The sequence below is a fragment of the Haliotis asinina genome, chromosome 1 (genome assembly GCF_037392515.1).
Source record: "Haliotis asinina isolate JCU_RB_2024 chromosome 1, JCU_Hal_asi_v2, whole genome shotgun sequence".
NCBI classification, from domain to species: Eukaryota; Metazoa; Mollusca; class Gastropoda; order Lepetellida; family Haliotidae; genus Haliotis; species Haliotis asinina.
In genome coordinates this window covers 81,929,857-81,948,594 of record NC_090280.1, presented here as the reverse complement: position 1 = coordinate 81,948,594, position 18,738 = coordinate 81,929,857, and the positions used below count along the sequence as shown (strand labels likewise).

At 40.4% G+C, this 18,738-nt stretch overlaps 1 protein-coding gene across 1 annotated transcript in view; it reads left to right on the top strand.

Moving 5' to 3' along the window:
- The window catches only part of LOC137298031 (serine/threonine-protein kinase NLK-like), a 55,548-nt gene extending 43,257 nt beyond the window's left edge, over window positions 1–12,291 (top strand). The window contains exons 6-10 of the mRNA XM_067830070.1: window positions 934–1,143; window positions 5,135–5,323; window positions 5,957–6,155; window positions 7,039–7,135; window positions 7,522–12,291. Of these exons, the coding sequence (XP_067686171.1) occupies window positions 934–1,143; window positions 5,135–5,323; window positions 5,957–6,155; window positions 7,039–7,135; window positions 7,522–7,618 (792 nt within the window). The 3' untranslated portion in view covers window positions 7,619–12,291. The remainder of the gene's footprint in view (window positions 1–933; window positions 1,144–5,134; window positions 5,324–5,956; window positions 6,156–7,038; window positions 7,136–7,521) is intronic.
- The last annotated feature ends 6,447 nt before the right edge of the window (window positions 12,292–18,738 follow it).

The following is an 18,738-nucleotide window of genomic DNA, read 5'->3' as shown; positions in this document are numbered from 1 at the left end:
GCTTGGTGTTGCAGTGTGGGTCATCATACCCTGATGCAGTGGTTTGATGCTCAAGCTTTCAACCACCTGTTTACCTGGCTGCCACTTGGCCGACTCTAGGCCTCCATATATCTAATCATGTGACATAACTGACTGTAATAATGTGGACCATGTTGTGCCAGTCAGGCATATCGGATGAGTTTTTAGACATTGACTATGCCTGAATGTGTTTATTGTCAGAGTATATCTTTGAAAGGAAGTCTTTAAACAACGATTATGATGAACTCAAAAGGACCATTAGCTGAAGTTAAAAGGATTTAATAGCAAATTGAAATTGAATAGCACATGGTCGGGGCTTGAAAAACTAGGTTGTTCATCCAGCCATCAGGGCCCCGTTTCACTAAACTTTTGTAAGCCTAAGATCTTTTCTCATAGCATTTGCACCTCCTGTGATGCAGTATGCCATGTACAAGAGCTACGAGAAAAGTTACGAGATCTTAGGCTTGCGCTAGTTTTGTGAAACAGGCATGTTACAAGCATGTTCATTATAAAGATTGTTTTGGACAGTGTGGTAGCCAGTGGTTAAAGTATTTGCCCATGTTGAACACCCATGTTCAATTTCCCATGGGTACAAGTGTAAAGCCCATTTATGGTGCCTCCTGCCGTGAATTGCTGGAATGCTAAATACGGCATAAAACTAAACTTACTCACTGTAAAGATTGTTTACTGTATTTTGAAACAGTTTCGGGAGCATTCATTCACATTTGCTTTTACAACTTTGTAAGTGCATACAGATATTATCTACATAAAGAATGGATACAGGGAGCAATGGATTTCATCATACGAATTTGAGGAAAATGAAACAATGCACGATGGGGCATCTCCCAGAGATGCAGCGGCAGTAAAATCTACTAATCAATGATGGACTAACCTGCTGTCTTTACCTCTCCTCAGATCTGTGACTTTGGTCTTGCACGCATCGAAGAGCCTGAGGAATCTGTACATATGACCCAGGAAGTGGTGACGCAGTACTACCGACCTCCAGAGATCCTTATGGGGGCCAAACATTACTCATCAGCCGTGGATATATGGTCGGTCGGCTGTATATTCGCAGAACTACTCTCTAGGCGTATCCTGTTCCAGGCTCAGAGCCCAATACAACAGGTACATGGTTTTCTTCTATGATTGGCATTCCAGATGTTGGGTAGATGAAAAATGAAGACTATTTTAATGTAAAGTCAAGTGTTGTTAGTCCCACCTCTGTTTATCCAACATTCGGCTTTATCCAACACAACATACTGGGATTTCTTTATTTCTTTACCTTGCATCTTTACTGTTGCAGTAAATGAAGGAATCTGGCAGTTTCAGCAGTCATGTGCAAATCTGAAATACATGAAGTTTGAAATATTTTGAATATATTTAAACAAGAAAGTCATATATTTTACCCTCCATGTTTGCTCTGTCACAATACAAGACCACGAAAGTAGATAATACTCGGATCCAGAGGGCAAACCACCCCCAACATCACCAACACCACCCTATGAATCCATGTCCTGAAAGTTTATTATTTGACCACTGAAATGCTCATTCAAAAAACTGGTGAAAATGAACTGAGCCCTCCTTCTCCAAAAGCTGTATGTGCCCCTTTAGATTTACTACTAATGTATGTGTTAAGATATAAACTGTACCAGATACATTGCCACAATACATACTGGGTTAATGGTGGATGAGGTCTGGGCAGAGACTGATATTGTAGGCCGATATGGAGGTGTAATGACAATCTGGCCTGTGAGAACAATCTTTCTCTCATGACAGGCCATCGATTGTAACAGTATCCTCAGTCATCAGGTTCAAGTAGAGAGGTATAAACATTATAGTTCATTAGGTTTCACATTAGACACTCGTAATACACAGAGAGCTTCATAGCAAACGCGATCCAAATAGACAGTGAAGATGTGGAGTAATTAACAAAGGGATGTAATACAATATTTGTGGTATTGATTATTGAACCCAACTGAAACTGTGTCCTGAGTTTAAGGTTTCAGAAAATCTGTTTTGGAATAATGGCATTATGTTTTTGGCACTGTGACATTTGTAAGCCCATGTTTGAGTTAACATCTCAGCACTCAGTGTCGGACTAGGCTGGATATATAGACCTTAGTTGCATGAGTTTCATGGTTTAGTAACTGTGACTTGGTGTGTTGACTCACTTTTGTTTTATGTTGTGCACAGACACCAACACTCGCTTGCTCGCTCACTCACTCTATCACTCAACCACTCACTTTAACATAGTGTGTTCACCAGCACTCACTCACTCACTCACTCACAATCCCTGGGTACAATGTGTGCTGTGTAAAACCCAACTCACACACTCAACCACTGTGTGTGCTTGATGATGCAGTCAAGTGATTGAGTGCAAAATGAATATTTTTGCCCTATAATATTATCTATACTATATTTGTCTACGCTGCTACAGTGCTGACACAGTTGTTGTATAATGCTAATTCAAGCATTTGACGCTTCTATTTCTCATCAATATTCATGTAGCTATTTAACCATTATCTGCGCTGTGGTAGACGGCTTCAAGCAATATGGCTGCAAGTGTTAGCATGCGTTATTGATTCATATTGTTCCCTAAGTCTTCCAGAATTAATTTCTTATAATCTCAGGTCTGTTACAGTGTTTACGTAGAGGCAAAGTCTTGTACAACAATCATAGTGAGTGGCTTCGACCTCTGTTTGCATTGTATTCCAAATGATATTTCTAAGCTTTGAACATCGCCGTAATAAGTAATGGCCTTCAGGGCGTTCGGCATGAACAAAGGGTATCTTTAATGATGTACAGCGCGTCAATATTTTGGAAAACGAAAGCTGGAAACAATTAGTGATATTCGGGGCGCCATGGTGGGGAATGGCCTGTGCCATCTTCTGTGAGGACATCAGCGGAAATCTAGGGAGACGAAGGCAAGGGCCGCTTTCTCACGACCACAGATCAATGAATGCATATTACCACTCTGTGGAAGTAAATCAATTAGTTTGTGGTTTCCATGGTAACCAGGCCAAACATGTCAGGGGTTACAGGGAGACCGCTGTGGATGAGACAGTGCTTGGAGGGAAGGGCCACTTTCTTCCTTTAGCCATTATTGCAAGACGCTGTGCAGATTTTAAAGAGTACACCCTAGCTGGCGTCATTGCCGTGGTGGCAGTGGGTCGTCTCCCAAGATGCCTCTGAGTAATAGGCCAGCTTTATCAATATTTTGACATCGCTACCTCGTATTTAATGATGAATTTGAGAAGATGGCATTTATTTTGTTTGAATTATTGCTAATGAGCTCTGATCCTTTCCAACATTCTTTGCTAAGTGGAATATATTTATGTGGAATCTTTTATCTTGCAGAATTTGTTTTTTTTATTACGTAAAATGTTTTTCAATTTCATTTCTGTCAAAAAAAATGTGCTTTGTCTAATATTACCCCATGTTTTTAAACAAAGACACTGATTCTTTGTATAACATGAAACATGATTGATTCGAGACATGAGAGGCTGTATTGTGTATTTTTGTCAGGTTATTATTCTCACTGTTATAACCATTTCCAATAAATTTAATTATTTACAATTTGTGAGAGAAGTTTTTTTTTGCGATTATGATGTGTATTGTTATGGTTACTGTCTTATTCTTCAGAAATTGAAACACACATGCCTGTTTTGGTTTTACTGTGATAGTATGTTAACAGTTGCAAAATGTATATTATCAGTCACTTAGACCAGTGTGTTTGCATCAGTTATAGAAATACCCACAAGACAGTAACTTCTGTATCTCCCGGAATGGCATTGTATACCATCATGACATTTCATAACAGAGCAGGGAGCTTCGCGTCTTTTTGCTGTGATATTGTGGTTATATCACAGGGAATAAGATATAGTGTGGTTATCACTGCTAGACAGTGTATTTATTCCAGATGAAGGGAGGTGTGTTATCAGTGCAGCCAGATTGAGTTCACACTGAGGCCAGCAGGCTGAGGGAATCGTTATTAATTCATACCCGCATCCTGTTGTGAGCAGGGCATTGTTTGTCTGGCATGCTTTGTTCAGGCCGCCTTTGTGGTGGATACATAACAACTAGCTCCTAAATTAGCAATTTTGAACAACAGAGGGCAAAATGTTTTTGTTCATAACACTATGCTGAATTAGAGAATGCATTATTTATAGGGAATTATGTCCTATATCAACATGAAAAGTTTTTAGTAGATGTATTAGTAGTAGTCTGTTGTCTTGAATCTGAACTCCGATGTTTTTACTGGAAATAGTCTCAGCTGACTGACAAGTCAATTGTCCTTTGTTATAAGGATTTGTGTGAAATGTTTTTTAAAAGAAAAAAATGTGTATTTATTTCTGTTGGCAAACACCTGCATCAATTTTCAGAAGTGAACTTGTTTTTTGTTTTTAGGGTTTTAGGTACTTACTGTTCAGGTTAAATGAACCAGTTTTGTTTCATGACTCGAGCTGAGTACTCTGTGCTGGAGTTCTGCACCCTGATAATATACTTATTGATTTGTTTTGTTTGTCAGAGGTATTTATATTTTGTGGTTGGGATTATTTACTAGAAAATTCAACTAACATGAAAAGATGTCACTAAAATATTATCATAGATGCTGAGGGTGCAGCTGTGTACACTGATTCATTGTTTGACAAGTTGACAATATTTATCCTAATAGAGGGGAACTAAGAATTAGGATGGATGTGTGCAGAGTTGAACATAATGTATTGGTGTGTTCATTGAGGTACTTCATACTGGTAGAATACTTTCTTCTGTCTGTCAGTATGTTGTTACATATTATCAAGGAAAGATCTTCCTTGGTTTACCACTTGGATCATGAAAAATATTGAAACTGTTTTGATGACTCCCACTTGTAGTTATATTGTATCACCTTAACAACAGACTCACTCACTCACATATCTCTGATATTCTAACATTTTTACTGTTCATTGATGACACGTTTCAACATGCTTTCATTTTCCATCTCGATATGCCTGAGATATTGCCGATGTAATGTTAAATATTCATTCACTCACTCACCCACTCTCTCTCTTTCTCTCTCTCATTTGTGGATCTTGAAGCATTGTGTTTGAGTCAATCAAATGTTGGCCTGTTTCAGCTTGATCTCATCACAGACCTCCTGGGCACCCCGAACCTTGAGGACATGCGAACAGCGTGCGAGGGGGCCAAGGCTCACATCCTCCGCCAGCCCCACAAGCAGCCCTCACTGGCAGCCCTCTACACCCTTTCTGGCCAGGCCACACATGAGGCAGTTCATCTACTCTGTAGGATGCTAGTGTTTAATCCAGTAAGTACTGCCCGTCTGCTCTTCCATGCAGTATATCCACAACTCGCTGTTCATCAGAACTAGACTAGATATGTTCACCTGCCAGTGTTTAATCCCGTAAGACCTTCATGTATTGTTGAGTGCGATATTAAGCAACAAAACAAAACTACTCCAGTAAGTACAGCCCGTCTGCTCATCCTGTCAGTATTTCACACCTCATAGGGAAGCAGGGTAGCTTTGTGGTTTAAGTGTTGGCTTGTCATACTGAAGACCCGGGTTCCATTCCCATGGTAGATATGATGTGTTAAAGGTCACATGAAGCGTAAAATACAACTTCGTATACACTTGTCGAACCACATCATCGAAAATGCCATTTCAGCCTATAAGGTTGAAAAAAATGAAACACGAGTAAGAAAAGCCTGCAAAGTCAGAGTTCAGACAGTGTAACTTTTAAGCCTGTGTGTGGTGTTGTACCATATTGCTTGAATATTGCTAAAATGTGATGTAAACCTAAAGTCACTTTCTCACTCAATGGGTAGAGTCATCAGAGTAGACTCGGTCATTGCTCTCACAACAAACCTGCTTAAACTTATTAGCTGATGGTATGCAGCAGCTGTGCTCACTCACTCACTCACTCACCCCTCTGTGTTTCAGGAAAAACGAATAACAGCCAGTGATGCATTAACGCACCCATACCTAGATGAAGGTCGGCTTAGATATCACTCGTGTATGTGCAAGTGTTGCTATAACACGTCTGCCGGACGCCATTATACCTCAGACTTCGAGCCTCCTTGTCATCAACCCTTCAGTTATAGCTTTGAAGATGAGCTGACATCTGTAGCAAAGGTCAAAGGTGAGTTACAACTCTGCTGTTTAAGTAGGAGTGAAATACTGCTGAGATGGCATTACACAAGATTCACTCGACATTTCCTAAAATGACAAGTATGTCGAGTCAGCTCCTAACAGCATTCTAAGTGAAGTGACACACTGACATTTCTGCTATCATAATCGTATGATTAAGATTGACCAGCACTGATGAAAAGCAGAAAAATTTGTCTAGCTTTGTTTGGGTGGTTAATATGTTTACTCATTACCGAAAACAGGGGCCCCATTCCTCAAAGTGATTGTAGTGCTCTGACAGTTGTAAGTCTGTGTTAAAGTATGGGAGGTATGATCATCTTAGTGCTACGACAGTTGTGAGGCTATAGGAGTATGGCAAATACAACCATATAAGTGCTATGATCGTTTTGTGGAACGGGGCCCAGGCAATATTGCTAAAAACAGTGTAGAGCAATGCTCACATGTTCACTCACTCAAGCTTTGGTCACAACCTGTGACTTTACCCCAAGTAGAGTAGCCAAGTGGTTAAGTGTTTGCTCGTCATGCTGAAGATTCCCTATATAAGTACAGTGTGTGAAGCCCATTTCTGGTGTACCCGCCCTGATATTGTCGAAATATTGCTAAAAGTGGCGAGTAGATTGGTTCACCCCAGTACAGGTATACTGGCAATGATAGTCAAGCCATGTGTTAACTTAAATGTTCAGACTGGACCATTGTGTTCCATTAGACAATATCGACCCTCTTGTATGAATCAGTTGTGTAGATCGATGCTCATGCTGTTGATCACTGGGTTGTCTAGCCCTAGCATGGTGTAATCTCACTTACTCACTCACTTGTATATATCTGATAGAGGCTATGGTCTCAACATTGCATAAGTTTTGTTGTCTTGTTTTCAGAAAAGCTGCACCACTTTATATCAGAACAACAACAACGAGCCAAGCGAGTCCCACTGTGTCTAAACCCCAATTCCATCTCTTTCAAGAGTTTCCAAAGGTATGGGGGAAATAAAGTTTTATTTACCTGTCATGTGTTGTATAAAGTCTTATATCACATATGGGGCTGTAGGGTAGCCTAGTGGTTGAACTCATACCCAAAGACACAGGTTTGATTCCCCACATGGGTAAAATGTGTAAAGCCCATTTCTGGTGTCGCCTGCCATGATATTGGTGGAATATTACTAAAAGCAGCTTAAAATCATACTCGCTCACTTGCACATTGTGTAAAGCTTGTTCTGGTGTCTCGGCCATGATATTCCTCTAATGTTTCTAAAAGCGGCATAAAGCCCACACTCCGCCTGACATATTGAGCTACAAGTGAGCACCCAGCCTATATAGTTCATTAATGGCATATTGCTAATATGTAACACATTCATATTTCAGTGTCAAGGGACGCAAGTCACGTAGCCAGTCCCATTCCCAACAAAACTCAAACCTCGCCAGTAAATCCCGCGGACCCAACTTGCCGTATGGATGTTAGGTGGAGACAGACGGATACAGACAGACTGCTCAGGGCCATGATGTGTGGAGAATCAGTTTCAGCCTAACCTGGATGTTACACAGTGTTCGATTGGTCGATATACGAGACCGTGGAGATGAAACACTGAATACAGTTGGCCGAGCATGGACTGATGATGTAGTGGAGGTGGTTGTTGTTTTCGTCAAGTTCCATACATAGATGTACTGTTCACTCAGAAGTACTGCTCTGAAAAGTTGTTGCATCCACCTCCTAATGGCCTAGTCAATATGTCAGCTGAATGCTGATTAGCCCATGAATTGGTCACGGACTGGCATCTGGCTGAACTGGTGAATCACACAGCTTCGATGGAAGCAAAAAGACTTCTCACCATACAATACATATGAATATATACAGGTTGGACAGAGTTGGTGAAACCATTGACCTTTAAGTATTTGAAAAACATCAAAAGGATTCAAGCTACCGACTGGTGCTGATAGGAGTTCAGAGCAATGGCTACCCTCCAAGGGGTAATCATCACTACTACACTATTTTTGTACAGTACATTTTCCATGAGTTGTGCGTGTGTTTTTTCTGTGAAGTATGTGCGTGAGTGGGCGGTGGTGACCCTGACCAATGGCGCGCGGGCCAGCACACCATTACGACCAGTTACCTGCCTCGCACATGTGTGTGTGTGTAGACACGCATGCATGTGCGTGCGTCGTCGCCTGGAACCCACTCCTGATCTCATTTTACACCATATTTATTTTGCCACTATTTCCCCTTAGTGAGCACATGACGTACGATATTCCACCTGACAGTCACATGACTATCACATGACTTAGGTATACTCTCTAAACAGGCAACTGTTCAGTATTGTTTATATGTAGTGTATTTTCTTTATTTATGCTTGTTTTGTACTAATTTTTATGACAGCAAATCTACAAACATTGGAAAGTGGCATTATCAGATCCAATACAGTCTCAAAGATCTATGCATGTCTAACTTGCAAACAGTACATGGGAAGGGCAGATTCCCTGAGAAAATACGCCAAAATATCGAGTGACAAACGCTTTATTACACCCTACTTCCATGGCAAGCCAATCAAATCCTCAACACGTTCAGGCAGCCAATCAACACTGACTTGCCTTACGACTCAAACTACCAAGATATTCTTGATGTTGTGATGTATATGATAGACATGTTGTACATACCATTTTGACACTTTCTGGAGTATCCAGATGGTAGACATTTCAGGAGAAATTATGTAGACAACATCAAGGCTATTTTGTACTTTTGTACACAAGTAGAGCTCGAGGATACTCCAATCTCCGGACTAGGGTTACACAGTAATTGAAGCATGCAAAATGGCATCAGATAAACGAACTGAGAGTTCAGTTCACGCATAATACCGCTGTCATATGTGCATTGCAACAGGCATAATGGTTGACCTTGCCTGTTAACTACACAAAGGGAGGTAACTCCAGTGAAAGCCAGTCATCATCATCTCATGTATTTTGTGGTCATCTTGAGAAATTGCCATTCCATCGGAAGTATTAGTGTACATATATCCTTTGTGTGGGGAGTGTGTTGTACAGACTGGGTTTAGCTCTTTGGGGTAGATGGCGTGGTTGTCTGTTACGTGAGCTTTTAAGGTTGCTGTAGAGCCGGCCATATTGTATATATACGAAAAATGGTCATTTTATAGATGATTTACATCCGAGATTAACCACTCTACTGGTTATGGGGCAACAAACAGGATGAAATGATCTCCGAAAACAGTTTATAAGTTGTGGCATTAGTTTTTTTGTTAGCAGGTGCCGAAGTAAGCAAGCGTTACATACTGGTCAATGATGTTTTCAAAAACGTGGTTTTTGCAGCAGTTTTTATCCTGTTTGGGGACTTGCTGAAGTTGCTGTAGCCAGGGTGCTGTTTCTAGTGTTAGCTTTCAGCAATCATCTATGTATATGTGGGGCAAGTAAGCATCTTCATCTTTCTACCGACGAAACCAAAATAGCCAATTTATACTGTCACCACGGAAACTAGCGGGAGTGCTCAAAGCGTGAACATTTCCATGTCCGATTTTATGAACTTTGTTATTGACTTTTTATCTATATTGGGTGTGTGTAGATTATTGTTCAAACCCAATCTGCTTTGTAACAAATATATTGTAATGACTTATTCTTCTTATACAACTATAGATTGTTTGCAAATTTACAAACATGTTTGATATTGGTAATGGAATTTATGAAACGATCGTAGCCATTTTGTGATTATTTTAAACAATGAATGTTAATGGTAAATACTTGTCATGTTCAACACCATGCTATGGCAACATCAGATGTGAACAAAGACATGCTTGAATGATTGATGTGTACAACCAGAGAAACGATCCATGTTTGCTTGGCTAATGAGGAATATAATTTCCTGAGGCACATTCACTCTTTCAGTGTATCAAGCTTTTGTCATCAAATTTAATCTTTAGAAGCTAAGATCATTCATAAAATAACTCTCCATATTTATCATTTCACTACAAGCTGATTTGTTATACAATATTTTTATATGAGTGTTAAGTTGCAGGTTTAATTCCTATCTTGTGCAGGTAAAAATTATTGAATCCTAAATGTATATTTTTGCAAATATTTCTTCACTTCAATCTGTATATTTCCTCTTGTGAATCAGAATGAAATCAACTCAAGTAATCGCGACGATTTGACTAGTTTCTCACAGGTATTGCACATCATGTCTTTCAAATTGTTTTTGGATGTGAAATGTTTATCAGACCATCTGAATGTAAAGCCAAGCAAAGGGTAATTCTGAAAGCATATTCTAACTTATATAAAACTATGTATAGAAAGAAAGTATTTATCTCAAGTAATGTGTCGTGTGGCATTACATTGAGAGTTGAGCGTTCATACTTCTACCTCTTGCGACTGTCAGTCGCACTTGTGTAATATACATTGTGTTACAGTAGTAGTGAAGGATTGCTTTGCAGGATAGCAACATGTGGAGACAGATAGTAGTCACCAAGTTTACTACAAACTGGCACCTGGGTGTGGTTAACACATCAAGTAGACTAATAAAACTAATAAAACAGATTATAGTTTTGTCATGGCAATGAGTTCATTAAGATTATCGTCCTAATAGCTGAAATGACAAATATTAGAAAGATGTTCCTTATGAAATTAATTACACCATGTAAAATAGTGAAAGTTCCCATTCTGTTTATCTTTTGGTTTATAAACATTGACATGGTTTTCATCAATAATCATAATCACTTTTACAAAACTATGTAAAAATCCCCTCCACCATTTCCATGACAACAAATTTAGGTGTTTAGGACATATTTCACAACTTAAGTTCATCTGTCAGTTGTCTTACACCTGATACCCAAAATCATGAATGTACAATGATAGAAAGAAGGTTAATCTTGCTAACATGGCTTTATCTAAAGTGACATTTACTGAAAATCTTTGTACCAGTGTTCTGCTCCAACTTGGGTTGTCCCTGCATTTGTATAGTAGATAGCTGTGCATGTTCCACAATGTTGCTATTCTAAGTAATTTATGCTCTTCATATGAAAATCTATTCCTAGTATTTGTTAATATGTAGAAGACTTATTTTCCTAATCTGTACTGGTGTGATTGCAAATTGGTGTATTTTGTATTTGTGGGTGCGTCTTTCCACTGCGGGTATGTGAAGTTTATTACTTGAAAATGAAATTATCTTGGTCATTATTTGGTGATTCTGACAAATAGTTAAAAATATCATGGATCATTAATTGTAAATACATATATACATATATATCTCCAAGATCCGTAGTGTTAACGAAATTCATTTATCAACTGGTGATTCAGTTTTGGTACTTGGCATATCTGTAAACTCATTAGTCCATTAGAATCAGCATTTAATACTGAATACATGTGAAATAAAGGTTGAATGCATATGCTAGTTGTAGCGAAGAGTCTTAGCACATGTACTGTTATTAATGATTGAAGCCTTATTCTATCTGTTGTGAGTGAAATAGGAAATATTTAGCATAGTTTCAACTTTTGTCAGTGTACAATATTTTGTGAGCACATTCAACTGCTTTTTGTGAACTTGTTTTGTAAATTCAAGAGATTGTCTTAAAATGTTTTTCTCCAAATCTGCAACAACCACCATTAATGTGCAATAATACCTGTAATTATTTCTGTCTGAATAACCTTCAAAGGGAGATAACTCACCCGAGCACCTCCCCAACCTCGGAGTGTTACTAGACTAGTCACAACAATGATAAAATGTATAGTCATGTGATGATCAACGGACAAGTCACATATGTCACATGATAAGTCATATGACCTCCGACAACCAGCAGCAGTGATAGATGTACCGCCCAGAGACATTCACTCCTCGGAACGTTATGGAAGGTTAGCACATAGGCTGAGGATATCAGAATGGTTTCATGGCCAAGACAGCACAAGGAACCCTGTGTGTATATTTATAAATACCTGAGATTAGGACATGCTGAAACTAATTTTTTTTCACATTCGAGCAACAAAGATTGGAACTAGTTTTGTATCCGTTAGGCTGTTGGCCATGATGGTATTCTGATGTTGTCAGCTATGTATTGACATTGGCCTCATCCGATTCACAGCTCAAGATTGCCATAGACTCATTGTACACCATCTGGATTTGCAATAAAACATTGATAAATAGTTACACTTCTGTTTTCTGTGGGAGTTTGTTGGTTGGATTACCAGGGTGAATTCCAGGTTAAATTGGTCCCAACCTATGGGTTTGATGTGATTCTTGCTTTTGCTTCCTAACTAGGTTGTGTTGAGGAAACACCGACCCTTGTTCAAAGTGTCAGTCACCTGTTTGTCTTGTCACGAGACCGAATGCCAGACACTTAAACGATGCTGGAGCTGAGCCACGTCATGTATCAGCATGCATCGTATACATGTTATGGGGAGTGACAGCAGTCTGGAGGTTGAAGCATTTCTTTGTCCAAATTCTGGGTTCCATTGGTATGTGTGGAACATAACTAAAGGCATGCACTTACACACACACACACAACGATAGACTGGGTCACTGTCTGAATACCTTCAGGAAGTAACATATTCCACAAGGAACAGTCTAAATTGAAGCCTAACTGACAACGCCCGTTACTATGCAGGCAACTCATATGCAATGATTTGCCATAGTGAGACTATGCTTGTTGTAATAGGCGACCAACAGGATCGAGTGATCAGGCTTACTGACTTGGTTGACACGTCATCCGTTCCCAATTGCGCAGATCGATGCTCATGCTATCGATCACTTGAGTGTCTGATCCAGACTCGATTATTTACAGACCGCCGCCATATAGCTGGACTCTCGCTGAGTACAGCGAAATTCCACTCTCTCACTCTTTGCTATGGTGCGTCCAAGGGTCGAACCACCGACCTAATCATTCAAGGTAGTGGCACAATCCATACGATCTCAGAGGCGGACACCGACAAACCCATTATGGCTGTGCTGAGGACATAGCAAAATCGTTTAACTAGTATGACCTTGAGATATGACACACGCTGGACTACTGTCACGATGACCTCTCCGTCAGGTGCTGCTGCTGTTTTAATTTTTTGTATTTTATCGCTTCACTCACCAGCTATATCCATGTGTCATCCACCCGACCTTGTTAGTTGCCTCTTACGACAAGCATGGGTGCAAGAGAATATATACATATCATATATACAATAACCCCCAAAACATTCAACGCCAAACGGTCAAAGATGTTTTTAGCGAAATAGGTGGTGAACAAAAACTGAATTAATAGCATCCGAATAGGGTGGATATATATAAATAAAATTGATGATTGAATTTAATTATATCTGTTCTGCGTTCTGTAACAATTCTCAGTCCAAGTAAGCTGATGAGTAAGTGAGGTCTATTTACGCCACTTTTAGCAATATCACGACGGGAGACACCAGATATGGGCTTGACACACTGAATCGAACCCACGTGGGGAATCGAACCCATGTGGGGAATCGAACCCATGTCGGGAATCGTACCCATGTCTTCGCTGTGTACACGAGTGAATCTGGTTTTACATCACAATGTTCCAGCTATATGACGCTCTAACCGCTGGGCTATCCCACGACCTCAGTATAAGCTGGCGAACCCTAATGTGACCATACATAGCGGCTTTAAACATCATTGTGAAATAACGGAAGTGACCGAAAGGAATTGAAACCCTTCATTGCTGACAGGCTGGCTGCACAGGGGTTGTTTAGAAGACAGTGTCGTGTTCAGCGTACGGGAACCTCCTCCTCACATGACATTCATCCAACATTTTATTGCCATGATCTTTTAAACGTACATATTATATGTAAATGGAATGAAAAGGGATTAATATAATAATACGTAATTATTTGAGGGAAACCAAACTACTCTTTAAAAGTATGCAATTCATATGTGTTGAGTCTGAAAGCTATTTTAGAACTTAACAAAACGGACTCCTGAAGATCTGACTTCAGTAACCCATGCTTGTTGTGAGATCGAACAAAAAATGCTTCATGGTTCAACTTCTTTATTGTACAAGGTCACAACGTTTCGAGGCAGATCCTAGTCTCTTCTTCAAGTGAAATGAGGGTAAAACTAAAGGGTTGTAGTATATATACACATAACAGTAGACCGATAACAATGGGTAACAAGATATACAGGTTTCTATTAATTGATGTACAGGCTTCTTTGAATGCCTTTGAAACAACTTGTTGTGACATCGGTTGGTTAGGGTTCGTTGGCACATGTCATCGTGTCCAGTTGGTAATGTTATGCTGTTGATCACTGGATTGTCTAGTAACACCCAATTATTTACAGACGGTCGCCATATAGCAGGAATATTGCTGAGTGCGGCGTTATACTACTCACTCATTATTGTCCACACATTATTATTCACAGGCCTCCGATAGATAGCTGGAATATGGCTGAGGGACGCGTTAAGCAACGATTCACCAAAACACACTAATTGTTACAAAATCAACGTACCTTTACCAGAATATACCATACAAAACCCGAGGCCACAGTAAACATACGTCTTGGTCAAACTGAAATAGACCGTAATGATTACTGGAATAATTAAACTTTTCTTTTACTGTAACGTCAGTATCAGGATTAAGATTTAAACTATTTCCGCAATGGCTGAATGACAAAGGCTAAAATTATATTGTTTTATCCTGAAAATATCTTGTAGATATGTATATATACCGAGGCTATTTAGATAAAACTCTTTAACAAAAGCAATTTGAGCAAACCTTACAAAACAGGTCATATTTTAAGATCAACCAAATGTAAAACTCATTGTAGAAAAACACGGCAAGTCTTTCTTGAGTGTCACCCTGTAATCAATGACGTCATTCCACGATGAAATGGAACAACAGCATCAGTGAAAGACATGTATCTGCTTGGAACAGCCACGGTATTTTAGGACAAACTAAAGAATATAAAAGATTGTCAGCTAATCGGTGATTGCGTGGAACATGTTTTGGCGCTGACTGACATCAACGTGAAATCGATATCGGTTAGTACCGCGTGAGTGTGGGAAATGCGTGGCAGGCTCGAAATAGACCACTGTGGACGTAAAGGATGACCGGAGTTGTCACATTGTCACGTGCGAAAATATAATCGGTGGTGACGTGTCTTGAGCTTTATGTACGTGATGGTCACCATGTCTTAATTTAGTAGATAGTAATAGAGGGTAAGATTCTTTATGGATAACAACTTCTTTACTACATATGATGTGACGTTTCGGTATAGATCCTTATACCGTTGTCAATGTAATATGTAATAAAGAAGTTGTTATCCAATCCATAAAGAATCTTACCCTCTATTACTCTCCAGCTTCTAATAATGCCAGTCAAACAAATCATTAGTAGATAGTAGTAGGTAAAGTCAAAACATTGATTACGGAACAGTCTCGTTTCCCGTTTACTGAGTTCCGCTACTTAGTGTGAAAACCAGTCCAGAATTTTTAGCCTATTTCATTTAACTGAATACATAAAAATTAATCAGTATGATCTGATACGTCTAAGCACTTGTATATTGCAACAGTACGTCCCTTCTAATCCTTGCAAACACGTCGTACAGCGTGCTCTGTCGTACAGTGAGGTCTGACAAACTCTTCTGGAATCTCCGGAGTACTGAACGAACACATGCAGGCACTGCCTGGGAACAACGCCATGTGATGTGCACTGATCTCCCAAGCACTGAGCGAACACTGACACTGCCTAAGAACAACGCCATCTGATATGCACGGTTTTCATTGTTGTCAACAAATATTAACTTAGTTTGAAAATTACAAAAACGTGTGTAATTTGGGAAACTTTTCAACGACAAATATTATGTTCGCGAGGCATTTTGCATTTGTCAACTGACAAAGTGTCAAACAGTCCATTCGAGATTTTCCTGGCTGCTGTCCGAGTCAGGGATTGCAAGACGCTTGCGTTTCGGTCCTGGTGAAGTCTTAGCTGGGACTATGTTATGACACAGTTATGTTGCCACCTATCACTGGACGGTAGCCACCGCCGTCAATCCGGACACGATCGCCAATAGATGGGCGTGACACCATGTTTGTTTACAGTGTGAAAGTAGTCCCTAAAATTTGCGTATGACCTCTGTAATTTGCATCGGTCTCCGACCCGTGAAGGTCCCGGGGTAGAATAGGCCTTCAGCAACCCATGCTTGCCATAAAAGGTGACTATGCTTGTCGACTAAGAGGCGACTAACGGGATCGGGTGGTCAGACTCGCTGACTTGGTTGACGCATGTCATCGGTTCCCAATTGCGCAGATCGATGCTCATGTTGATCACTGGATTGTCTGGTCCAGACTCGATTATTTACAGACCGCCGCCATATAGCTGGAATATTGCTGAGTGCGACGTAAAACTAAACTCAGTCATTCACTGCATCGGTCTCCGCATATGACCCCAACAAATACCGAAAATGTCCGTTGGCTTTATTCTACCGAGAACACTACCCAATATATGATAATAGGATTAATGTTGCTCACACGTAATTATTTGAGGGAAATCAAACTCCTCTTTAATAGCATGCAAGTCATATGTGTTGGGTCTGCAACATACGAGGGGATGTCAATAAGTTTTGAGCCTTGCATAGAAAAACACAAAATATTGGTATGAACAACATTTATTTTTCAACATAGTCCCCTTGTGAGTCAAGACACTTGTTCCATCTTTTCTGTCAGTCGCTGATGCCATCTCTGTGGAAGGCGCCATTTTGGTCCTCAAACCAAGCCTCAGTAGCAGCAATAAGCTCATTATCATCCAGAAATCTACGACCACGCAAGTGTTTCTTGAGATTTGGGAACAGATGGTAATCACTTGGTGCCAGGTCTGGAGAGTAGGGGGGATGCGGCAAGATTCCGTACCCACATTCCTGGACAGCAGCGGCTGCAACGCGAGAGGTGTGTACTGGAGCATTGTCTTGATATAGAAGAATACCACGTCTGATCTTGCCCCGGCGCTTCTCCTTGATTGACTGTCGCACTTGCCTCAACAAGTTAGCGTAATATTCCCCATTCATTGTTCTTCCTTTTGGTAAGTAATCTATGTGGATGACGCCTTTGCTATCCCAGAAGACTGTCGCCATTACCTTCTGCACTGATCTGGAGGCTTTGAACTTTTTGGTCCTGGGAGAAGTGACATGTTTCCATTCCATGGATTCCTGTTTGCTCTCAGGATCATAGTGGTGGATCCAGGTTTCATCACAGGTTACTAGCCTAAAGTGAAAATCTCCTGGATTCTTGTTGTATCTGGTTAGCATGGAGTTGCTTATGGTGACCTTTGTTTGCTTCATTTCATCTGTAAGCATTCTTAGCACCCATCTTGCGCACAAATTAGACATGACGAGATGTTCATGAAGAATTGTCTCGATGGATCCGTGTGAAATGCCTGTGGTCTCCTCTAACTCGTGGAGTGTGATTCGACGATTTTCCAGCACAAGTCTATGCACTCTGTCAGTGTTTTCCTGACTAGTGTTTGTTGTTGGGCGACCTGGACGGGGGTCATCTTCAAGGCTCTCTCTACTATGCTTAAATTCATTGACCCATCGTTTGATGGTAGCAGATGAAGGGGAAGACTTCCCATAAACTGCTGAAAGCCTTTCTTCAATGTTCTTAGCCGAGTTTCCTTCAGGAACTAAAAATTAAATTACTGCTCTATACTAATTTTTATTCATTTTCACTGCCGCGAGGGGGGTCTCTTTCTGTCAATGTGAGCTGTTCAATAACTTCTGAGAGTAGGATACCAAAACTTATATATCACATCAGCTACACCCGAAGGTTCAATGTCGTACCATAGGCTGTGACACCTGGGCAAGAAAAATGCTCAAGGCTCAAAACTTATTGACATCACCTCGTATCTTTAGCTCAACGAAACGGACCCTTGAAGGTCTGGGTCAGAATTGATCTTTATTGACCAATGCTTCTCGTATGAGGCTCTAACGGCATCGGGTGGTGGGACTCGCTGTCTTCAGACTCTTGGCGTGCACGTCGTAGCCAGTTGCTTTGGATGTTCATGCTGTTGATCACTGGGTTGTGGGGTGCAGTCTCAATTATTTAGTTTTCCGCCCTATAGTTAGATATTGCTAACTTAAAGCTCACTCACTACGAAATAATGAGGCGCGCGTAAAATCATTTTGCACAACCACTTCTTTCACGCAAGCACCGGTCCGTTTCCTTGAGTTTTAGACTGTCTTCATATCTGGACGAAACATTCCAGTGATGAAAGCATGAGTATCGATCTAAGAACCTGGGATAAGTTGAAATGTGTCAACCGAGCAAGCGAGCCTCACCACCCGACCCCCGTTAGTCGCTTCTTACAAGCATGAACTGTTGAAGACCAGCTGTAACCCGGATCTTCACGTGTGTTTTCAATGTGACAGTTTGATGTGCTTACTCCCTAAGGTGATGTGATGTGATACTCCCTAAGGTGATGTGATGTGATACTCCCTAAGGTGATGTGATGTGATACTCCCTAAGGTGATGTGATGTGATACTCCCTAAGGTGATGTGATGTGATACTCCCTAAGGTGATGTGATGTGATACTCCCTAAGGTGATGTGATGTGATACTCCCTAAGGTGATGTGATGTGATACTCCCTAA